Genomic DNA, 11617 nt, shown 5'->3' with positions numbered 1-11617 from the left:
GCTCTTTTTTGTAGGACAATATATTCAACACATGTTCATGTACCATGTTAGTGTTCGTGTGTCGTCTGAAACGATCTCTCTCTCTTTCTCTCTCTCTCTCTAGAATAGAGAGACGATCTCTAGAGACAGAGAGATAGGAGAGAGAGATAGAGAGAGAGAGAGAAGAGAGATGAGATATGCGAGAGAGAGGTCTCTGATCTCTCTGAGAGAGAGAAGAGAGAGAGATAGAGAGAGAGAGCGAGAGATAGAGCGCGAGAGAGAGAGAGAGAGAGAGAGAGAGGAGAGAGAGAGAGAGAGAGAGAGAGAGAGAGAGCGAGAGCGAGCGAGAGAGCTAGAGCGAGAGAGAGAGGAGAGAGAGAGAGAGAGAGAGCGAGAGAGATAGAGAGAGAGAGAGAGCGAGAGAGAGAGAGAGAGAGAGAGAGAGAGAGAGAGAGAGAGAGAGAGAGAGAGAGAGAGAGAGAGAGAGAGAGAGAGAGAGAGAGAGAGAGAGCGGAGAGAGATCGAGAGAGAGAGAGAGAGAGAGAGAGAGAGAGAGAGAGAGAGAGAGAGAGCGAGAGAGAGAGAGCGAGCGAGAGAGAGAGAGAGAGAGCGAGAGAGAGAGAGAGAGAGAGAGAGAGAGGAGAGAGCTAGCGAGAGAGAGAGAGAGAGAGAGAGAGAGAGCGAGCTCTCTCTAGAGAGAGAGAGAAGCTCTCTCTCTCTCTCTCGAGCTCTCTCTCTCTCTCTCTCTCTCTCTCTCTCTCTCTCTCTCTCTCTCTCTCTCTCTCTCTCTCTCTCCCCTGATCTCTCTCTCTCTCTTTTTCTCTCTCTCTCTCTCTTTCTCTCTCTCTCTCTCTCCCTCTCTCTCTAAAACATCAATCTTTTACAAAATGTGCGATATTCTTGCAAACAATTTTGCTGTATTATGTGTGAGAGATTATTTTCACTTCACTTTTCGTGTTTGCGTTTCACAAAGGAACATAAGCAATTCATTTGCTGACATATGTTGTTATTGTAGTGAACAGCAGCTTTGAGTCCATAACCACATTTTTCACATCTGGAGTCGATTTGATTTCTAACGCCCTCACTTGGACGATTCTATATATGCAAGAGTACCCGGATGTCCAGAACATGTGTCGAGATGTGTTGAATGAGGTTAAAAAAAATTCTTACATAAGTTATGTGTTTCGGATATACCTGTCAATTTCAGTGTCCGAAGTCACGAGTGCTTCCTATGTAAAGTATTTTATATTTACTATTCAATATAAGCCAGTCGTTCAAATGAAATAACCCGTAATACTTTAACACTTGTGTAATTAAAAACTCAAAAGTAATGCGAATGACAAACATGGAATAGTGTTTGTATAGGTATACCTGTTTTCAAACGATATGCTAATCATTTAAACCAATCATCTATATCACTGGGTTGGACTTCACGTGACGTTAGTGTGAATTACGTCAGCTATTTTGTTTGGTGGAACGATTCCCTGTTCTGCTTCTGACCATAGTTAGTTTGACCCAAGTGCAAATTTAGTTGTTTTATCGCAAGAGCATGCTGTGTTCTTGCAAATAAAACAAGCAAATTTGTTGAATTGATATCCCCGCCATAGCTAAAAAAACTTGTGATTGACGGACGGACGGGCAGACGGACGGACAGAAGGACGTACAACGCCAGAACTATAGAACAACAAGTCCGATAACATTTTGGTTTTAAGCTCACCTGAGCACAACGTGCACATGATGGGCTCATGTGATCAAACTTTGTCCGTCATGCATCGTTCGTCGTTAACATTTATCTTTGTAACACTCTAGAGGCCACATTTATTGCCCAATCGTTATAAAATCTGGTCTGAACATTTGTCTAATAATATGCTGGACGAGTTTGAAAATGGTTCTGGTTGGTAGAAAAACATTGCTGCTAGGGAGCGGGGCAGTTTCCTTCAAATGGCTATATATAAACCTTGTTATATTATTTAACTCACATGTATTGTCCAATTATATGATATTTGGTCAGAACATGCGTCTTAATAATATCTGTGACGAGTTCAAAAACGGGTCCCGGTCCCGTTGGTTTGAAAAAAGGCCACAAAGAGTCGGGGTAGTTTTACTAACATGGCTATAGTTAAAACGTGTAAACACTCTAGAAGTCCCATTTATTTCCAATCTTTATGAAATTATGCAGAACATTTGATGTAATTGATAGCTTTCATGAGTTTGAAAATGGTTCCGGTCTGTTGAAAAAATGGCTCATCCAGGAGGCAGGGCATTTTTGCTTATAATGCTTTAGTAAAACCTTGTTAACACTCTAGAAATCATATTTTTTCCAATCTTCGTGAAACTTGGTTAAACATTTGTTATAATTTTATCTTGGCTGAGTTACAAACAGCTTTGGTTTCGTTGAAAAACATGGTCACTAGGCGGGGCATTTTTCTTTAAATGGCTATGGTTAGACATTGTAAATACTCTATAAGTCCCATTTTTGGTCAAATATTATTGAAACTTGGTCAGAAAATCTGTTGTTATTAAAGCTCGGCTAAGTTCGGAAATGGTCATGTTCGTATAAAAACACATGGCCCATAGGGAGCGGGGCATTTATCCTTATATGGCTTTAGTGAAACCTTATTAACACTCTTTAAGTTACATTGTGGTGCAATGGAAATGAACGTAAGTACGAACACTTGCTTTAACGACTTCTAAATCCAGTTCTAAAATTCTTCCGGTTTGATGAAAAACCTGGCCTCTGGTGGCCAGGTCAGTTTTCCCAATGTGGCTTTAGTGAAAAATTGTTGACGCTATATTAACCACATTTATTTGACAATCGGCATGAAACTTGGCCAATAAATGATCAGCTGGGATTGAAACCGGGTAATATGAGCTCAAAACTAAGTCACTTGATCAAATAAAACAACATATTTATACTCTTCAAGTCACACTTTTTGTCCAATCTTTATGAATCAGCTCGCACTTTCTCAGAATAGTCTTGTTTTTCGTATCTCAGGCGAGCACCGTAGGGCCCACGAGGCTCTTGCTATATTTTCAAATTGCATGTGTATGTACAATCTAGTCAAATTATAAAAATATTAATAAGTTGGGAAACATCACAGAAACTAGTTTAACTTTTCTTAATAATTTCAGCCGTCTTAAAGAGTAAATTGAAATAACGTCAATTTTCTTTTCCAGATATACGGGCATAGTAATGTATATTGGTCTGATAGGAAGAATGTGCCTTATATTGAAGCAGTTATAATGGAGATCAATCGATTATCATCAAACGGTATGAATGTTTCTTATTAATCCGATGAAAATTCGTTTCATAACTTAAAATTGTTTTTCGAAATACACATAGTAATTATGCCTTTCGCAAAACAACGTATACCGTGGATCGTGGGCCATGTGCGAGTTCATCGGTTAATACTGCGATATAACGTGTTTCAGCGGGATTCACCGCCCCGCATACAACTGAAAAGGAAACCACACTGCTTGGCTTCACTATTCCAAAGAAAAGCGTTATACGAGCCAATCTGTACTCCGCCCATAGGGACCCGAAATACTGGGAGGAGCCTCACGTGTTTAACCCGGACCGGTTTCTAAAGGATGAGAAGTTAATACGAAATCCGGCATATATGCCATTTGGAATAGGTGAATTCGGAATAGTATTTTCAACATAACTAAGTAGTAGCAGTTAGGGCAATAGAAGTGTAATACGAAACTATTACCATAATTTTTAACAGCATTCATTGTCTACTAAATTAAAAGTTTTTATTTGAAACAACATTTGCAACCTAAAAAACATTACTGGATGCAACGGCTATTAGATGACTTTTGAGGTCTTTTTGGCAAAGAAAAAAGCGACTTAGTGTTACATGTTGCAGTTTGGATGTTGCGAACATAAATTTGAAACCATTATTTTTTTCAGGACCACGTAAATGCGTCGCGCACAAAATGTCCGAGTTGATTCAGTTTGTAACATTTTCTAACTTGGTTCGACGCGTCTCGTTTGAAAGAGAAGATCTTAACGAAACACATACTTTTCAGCCAGTATACGAACAACTCACCTTGCGACCAATGCCTTTTAAGACGATATCTACAGTGCTTTAATATCGCATTGAAGTGGACATTAATGGCGTATTAGTCTGGCCTTTTAACATTTAAAGTGTATGCTTTGGTTGTCGTTTGCACGTAATTCATATTGGTATCGGTTTGTTCTATTTTTATTCACAGTTAACTTCGATTATATATTTTGATCAACATGAAATAAAATATCTAGTGTGTTATTATACATTATGTTTGCCTATACTGTTGACGTTTGATTTAATGCTGTTTTTTTTTTAATTAATCAATTATATTTGCACGAACATGGTTTTATATATACCATATAATAAATACTCCCAGTCAGAATATTCTAAGACATATCAGAATATTGTTTAAACCGGTAGAACTTTTAGCTTAGTATTTCGTTATATACACGTTGATAGTTGATTGAACCTATTTAAAGCAGAATGGAACTTTGTATTCAGATGATTGGATACCGGATATTTCTGGAGATATTTATGAATGCCACTAGTTTTCTAATACAAATCAGGTGCGAAATTGGACGATAGTTAAAAGGCGATGCAGGGTCGAAGTTTTTAAAGACGTTGCAAAAGTCACTTTAAAAATCAAAGTACTGACAGTACTGGTGTGACGATGCTTTTGAGAGGATGGATATAAAAGCATCAAGTTAAGTTTATCTTCATCACCACAATCACCACAATTGTGTATGTTGGTGCGAAAAACAAATTTGGTAAAAAAAATTTACGAAAAAAAATTGGGTATGAAAACAAATTTGGGTACGAAATAATATTTGGGAACAAAAAAATTGGGACCGAAAAAATTTTGGGTACGAACCAAATATTGGGGATGAAAAAAAAAGGGTTAGAAAAAAAATTGGGTACGAAAAATTTTAGGTACGGAAAAAAATGGGGGAACGGGAAAGTAGTACCTGTGGGGAACTTGTCCCATACTCTCACATTTTCGGCCCTTTCCGTCAAACATCAGATAAGTTCCTCGAAGGCAATAGTATGAATACACATTTCGGAAGCGGTAATGCGGTCCTACCTACGCGCGTCAAAATGTAAGCGAAATATGTACACAAGTCTGTCAGGAATGATTGAATTAATGAAGAAAATCGTGTATTGATGTAAGTTTTTGAAGAAATGTGCAGAAAATATATTAAACAAGAGCTGTGTTTGTGAAACACAATGCCCCCTGCTGCGCAGCTTTGAAGCCATATATTTTACCTTTGACCTTGAAGAATGACCTTGACCTTTCACCACTCAAAATGTGCAGCTCCATGACATACACATGCATGCCGAATATGGAGTTGCTATCTTCAATATTGCAAAATTTAACCTTTGACCTTGACCTTGAAGGATGACCTTGACCTTTCACCAATCAATATGTGCAGCTCTATGAGATACGCATGCACGCCAAAATTGAAAAAGTTATGGCCAATGTAAAAGTTTTTGGACAGACAGACAGACGCTTTATATTTGACATTTGACCTTGAAGGATGACCTTCACCTTCACCTTTCACAACTGAAAATGTGCAGCTCCATGAGATGCACATGTATGCCAAATATCAAGTTGCTATGTTCAATATTAAAAAAGTTATGGCCATTAAAGTTTTCGGACGGACGGACAGATCGACTGACACACTGACTGACTGACTGACAGTTCAACTGATATAGGCCACCCTACCGGGGGCATAAAAAGCAATGGCGATATTTTTCTCAGCCACATAATTGTTAATAGTTTGATATCACAAAATAAAAGTGAAAGTAGAACTGTCAAAAATGACAACCTGTCAACGTGTTGTTTTTGCTGGCACGAGAGGGCGATTACACTCAATGTGTTCACATTTTGACCATAGGCTTTGTCAATGACCTTTATAGTATGGGTAGCTTTGATATTATTTATTGCTATCATGTAACTGCATGATTGTGTATATGTTTACAATACACAAAGCATAAATAATTATATAAATATACTGATTGAGCTTATAATAATCTGAGAACTATAGCCAGGTCAATTAAGGACTTAAAATACAATTGTGTGTCCTGATTTCATGAAGAAATGACCATGCATGTCCTAGATTTCAAATTCAAGGTCCTGGTGTGACACATTGGTAGCATTACCGTTAAACTGTTACCAGGCTTATGAAATTAGTTTTTTTAACTATCTAAGGAAATCTAAATCAGGCACTGATTTTTCTTGTTTTAATACAGTCATAGATCAGTTGTGGCCTCTGGGTAATGACCAATTTTTGCTTACTTGTCACACCCTTAAAACTTTCCACACGTCTATAATAGCAAATCTGGATTTAGGTGATCTTCAATGGTACATTTAAACTTTAGCTCTGTTACAAGGGTGCTGGTAAAGTCCAGTCACATATTTAAATCTAGGCCATGTCAAAATCAAAGTGTCAAAGACAAATGAAAGATGCGTTCATTAATTATTGTCCAGTTGTTTACTACTGCTGTAAGTTTTTATATAATATGACTGATGAACATCATGTGAGAGAAAATTCACATTATCATTGTATATCAGGTTTAGCAGCCTTTTAGATAACAAAGTATGCTAGTTTTCAATGTCGCTTCTGGGGATCAAACCCGTAGGGCTTTTAGGACGATTCTGAAATGTTCGATCCCTCGATAGCAACCAAACCAAAAATTAAGTCAAATATTGCCGACTCGGTTTTTTGAGTCGGTTCATGAAGGATAATGGAGCTCGATTGGTCATTGTCGGCTCTGGTACTACTTACATGTACCCCGGGTACTCTTAAGTATACTTACATGTACCCTGGGTACTCTAAGTATACTTACATGTACCCCAGGTACGGTAAATAATCGTAATTGTACTCGGTCCATATTAGACTGTACCCGAGAAGTATTCGCGCCCAAAATCCGATGTCGTAAAACGCGCAACCGATTATCTTAAACACACTTCTCTTCAAAAAACACTGCATCAACATGCTTTTTGAGTATGTGTTCCGATAATATAGAGGCCATTCTACAGAAAATTGACATAAATGTGCAGGGCTTAACACTAAGGCACGTCCGAACGCCATTCACTGCCTGTAAATATCCGTTCAAATATTTCGTTTTCTCTTAACGGTATTCACACATTTCACAGCGTACCGTTACTTGTAAAATGACCGTTTTAAATGTTCCCGACTCTCGGATTTTCGCCAAGGTGAAGAGGAGATGTCTCTCCAAACAAACTCGCATCTTCCAATCAAAATCGCTGATTTATTCTATCATCCAATCAGATGATTGGTTACATAATACTATGAAAACGTATTTATAGAATGTAAACAAAGCTCAAACGGTTGAATGCGAGGTCGTTTTGTATGTAAATATTCGACTATTTGTGGTTGTCCGATAAACCCCGCGTGTCCGATATAACCCACTTATGCTTTTTGCGTCTCACTGATTTTTAGAATGTCCCCAGGAAAGCACAAGCATGGTAGCGGACAACTCAGCTAGACTGGGAATAACCATCAACAGAGGGAAGGACAAGGTGTTCAGGACCAACGCACCCAACAACACACCAATAACAGTCCAAGGCGATGTGCTGGAGGAGGAATACAGCTTCATTTATCTCGGCAGCATTTTGGACAACCAGGGAGGAACGGATGCAGATGCCAGAACATGCATCGGTAAAGCACGAGCAGCCTTCCATCAGCTGAAGAACATCTGGGGATGCAGCGAAATTGGCATCACAGATTTGGCTCTTTAATACCATCGTGAAGCCACTATTCCTCTATGAAGCACAGACCTGGAGAACCACTGCCACCACCTTGAAGAAAATACAGGTCTTCATCAAAATTGAGCCATGTTGTGGCATATACAGTGGCGCCATGATTTTGTTCTGGTTTCCTTGTGTTTTGCCTACCTGAACCATATTCAAATTTCACATAGAAACTGTAAAGATAAACATTCGGACGAAGTTTAATACGCATTGTGTCAGAAATTTGACCTCTAGAGTGGTAACACGTTTTTTAAGATAAGACTTGGTGACTTATGTTTTTGTATGCACGTGATCCAGTCGATATATTATACAGATAAACACATTAACCAGGTTTCATGGAGATTGGCTAAATATTTGACCTCTAGACTGTAAATTAGGAAACCGTTGACGACGCAAATCGCACATATTTATTTAAACATGACGACAGTGAATACTTGATCTCAAAAACAATAATATGCATTAGTGAAGAAACATAAAATAAACTTTTAAAAGACGCAAAATCTGCCGTTAATACATGTAAGATATTTCAATTGCGAAGCACAGTAAACACTGATGAGTACCGCTATACGAGAAAATACAAATTTAAACACACACAATAAAAACAATTGTACGTGTAATACATCATAACATACATGTAACGTAACTCAAAATTAACGGAAGTGTAACCAGTGCTACATTCATTTTTAATGATCTGTTTTCAACAGTTCTTCAGAGTTGAATGTGAATATTTCAAAACACATCCGGTGGGTTCAACCTCTGCCAACATATTTGTTACGTTTACAACGTCTTTGTACTTCGGTAGGTTATCTTTGTTTTGGAATGCAATGCGATTCCATATGGACCTGTTCACCGATTGACGAGATAACGTGTCTGCCAATTTCTAAAGTGTTTCCTTTTAGGCACTAATGTATCCATTGTTTGGGAATATTTATTTATAATTAAAGTATCATGTGTAATCAAGGATGTAAGCATGCTTCAATCGGGACATTGGTGGTATAAGTACGAGCATGCTTTTTGAATTAAGTGATGTTATCTCAGTATTCCTTAGAAACGTTATAACATTCAGGTATATGCTGCATGCTTTTCCTGCAACTGCGTACTTTGTGACTTCTTTTCCGCGGTTGACCTTCATGTATGCAGCATATTCACTGTAATAGAATGTTAAAAAAACGCCTACGTCTAGGTTGCAGGACATAAGAAGTATGAACTTAGAAGCACAACAAATGAATGTTTCTTTCTCTTGTCCATTTAATAATTTCTGAGGAAGTGTACGTGGTGTGCCCCTTCATCAATAAGATGACAACTTGGTTGCCATCACCCCTGTTTATGTTTCTGAGGAAATTATAATCCATGAAATCTTTAAACGTTGATGTTTTCAATCATCCCGTTTCAGACATTGTAACGTTAGCACCTGGCGTCAGGTCTTTTCACAGATTTCCATTTATTCTCTTCAATGCAGTTATTAAAAAAATAGAAAAAAGGAATGTATCGTATAGCATTCAAAATAATTAACTCTATTTAAAAATTGTGGCGCAATGTCGCACTGTTTGTCAAAACCATAAATAAAAGACCACGTGCTACGCTACGGCTTTTTCTCCTGCTGGCGAAGCAGAAGTTTCACTTTGTTTGTAGTTTCAATTCATGGAAATAAATTCATTTTGTTAAATTTACCAATCATTATAACACAAATTTCAATGTAAAATATATGTATACTTAAAGTTTATCATTATGGATCTAAATACGTTTAACTTGTATAAAACAATGTTATTTTACCTGTTCTTTTACTTTTTTACCATGGTAGTTACAAAAACAAAAATATGGGGTAGCATACGATCGCATTTTTCTTAGTAAAGATTATTAAAAACGATGGCATTATTCTCAAAAAATCGATAGTCATGGGGTCGAGTAATTTATTGTTCGTATTGTCTCTTCACTAGATATGGAGCAATAATTGGGGATCGAGAGGAGCGTTAACAATCATCTTTATCGTACAGTTGTACACATTGGACAAACATAACATCAGTTTTAATTGAAACGCTGACTTATTGTTTTATTTATTACATATATTTAAAAAGGTGTCAGTATGACAGTCTTCATTTTAACCCCTTTAATAGTTTAGTTATGCGTTCCTAAAACATTTGTTCTTTGTATGTGGCTTTCGCAACAAGCAGAGCTTAAATGATTATGCTTATAACACTTTAAGATTAAATCTCTGTAAAAAAAACTAAACAAAGCTGATATCTCTGTTAACCGCTAAACAAAGCTGACATGCTAATGTTTGGGTTATAGAAACGTTTGGCATTAAATGCAATGGTTGTGCTTTGTTACATGTACCAAATAGTCCATCGCCATTGGTACGTATTACTTTGTAAACAATAACAATCGCCTTTTATGAGTTGTTGGTGCATGACAGCGGTCTTTAAATATTGTATTTTCAAAAGCCTCTATCGCAATGCATTGTTTTTTCCTCCTTGCTGACAACGAGACAATAAATTGAAATATTTGGGCACATAAAATACTTAAATAAATAAATGTGATCTTATTTAAAGATACATGTTAGCCACCTTTCGATAACGTGCACATCGTGTGACATATAGGTAATTAGTTGGTACATCTACAAGTCGCATTAAATTTAATGCAAATTACTGTCTTGTATTAACAATGTGATCTGATAAGAGTTGTGTATTAAGATAGTTTGTATATCGGAGTCTAAGGCAAATAAAGTGTGGTTTCCATCCCGACAAGATGCAGAATACCCAAATCAAACATAAAAATTGATTGACGTTTTAGTGATGCAATCATTTACTAGTGTTATTCCCTCAATTGATTTTTATGACAATGTCTTCAAAGCGCGTGTTATTAATTATAACAGGTTTCTGCAGTCTTCATTAGAATAGTTGTCGTTCCATGCTCGTACATTAAAGGTTTTGTATCCGTCGTAAAAGTGATTTATAAGAGCTTTTTATTCAGCAATCAGTATGCCCACACTTTCGATGCGTTTCGTTCTGATTATGTGACGATGTACATGGTTGCCTATATTCGCGCGGTCTTTTGCAGAACAAAATATTTTAACAAAATATCCTGCTAAAACGTTCTGGGTTCAAAATATGCATGTATGTAGTTTTGAGGAATTATGATAACCGAAAATAAATCCGGTGTTAAATGAAGCTAATGAAAAGAAAATTATTGTTGTAAAATTATCCCGCTTCTTCGACGATGCAGCTATGATAAGTTATAATAAGACTTAAGCTTTGACAAACATTCAGCCCCATTTTCCTTGAAAGCAGCCAATATGTACAGATTGCAATGATAAACACTAGACTGGCCAATGTCGTCTTACAAGCTGTTAAAGACTATTGATTACATACAAACAATGCAGTGTACCGGTGAACTATATTGAACTATAAAAAGTCAGATTCGGCGGTTATCGTTCTTAGCGTAGTAGAGCAGACGCTCCTAGCATTAATCGTCTGTATAATTTTACTCCAGGTAGTGCAGACAGGCAATGGTTATCGTTCCTAGCGTAGCTAACAGCAGACTGACTTGCAGTTATCGTTCCTAGCGTAGCTAACAGCAGACTGACTTGTAAAACTGCCTCTACGCTCACAACTAAAAACGAATATTTGAATTTGAATTCAGGATTTTGTTCCCATTCCTAGCTAAAAGCGCGTCCTGTTTTTCTTCCGTGAAATTTAAACTCATAAAAATATGACTATATTTTGCACTAATAAACAGCGCAAATTATATTTTGTACTATTAAACAGCGCACAATCGTTTGATCGACGTACATTTGAGATTGTATTGTTACAACCCGTTTTGCAATAAACATTTTTTACCATCATTTTCTTGC

At 37.1% G+C, this 11617-nt stretch overlaps 1 protein-coding gene across 1 annotated transcript in view; it reads left to right on the top strand.

Moving 5' to 3' along the window:
• LOC127856890 (cytochrome P450 2U1-like) overlaps window positions 1-4250 on the top strand; it is a 9577-nt gene extending 5327 nt beyond the window's left edge. Inside the window, exons 3-6 of the mRNA XM_052393084.1 lie at window positions 995-1131; window positions 3157-3250; window positions 3412-3615; window positions 3893-4250. Coding sequence (XP_052249044.1) covers window positions 995-1131; window positions 3157-3250; window positions 3412-3615; window positions 3893-4074 — 617 coding nt within the window. The 3' untranslated portion in view covers window positions 4075-4250. The remainder of the gene's footprint in view (window positions 1-994; window positions 1132-3156; window positions 3251-3411; window positions 3616-3892) is intronic.
• Window positions 4251-11617: the final 7367 nt, after the last annotated feature.

This window comes from Dreissena polymorpha, chromosome 14 (genome assembly GCF_020536995.1).
Source record: "Dreissena polymorpha isolate Duluth1 chromosome 14, UMN_Dpol_1.0, whole genome shotgun sequence".
Classification (NCBI taxonomy): domain Eukaryota; kingdom Metazoa; phylum Mollusca; class Bivalvia; order Myida; family Dreissenidae; genus Dreissena; species Dreissena polymorpha.
Note: the sequence above shows the minus strand (reverse complement) of the source record. Positions and strands in the feature narration are given on the sequence as shown.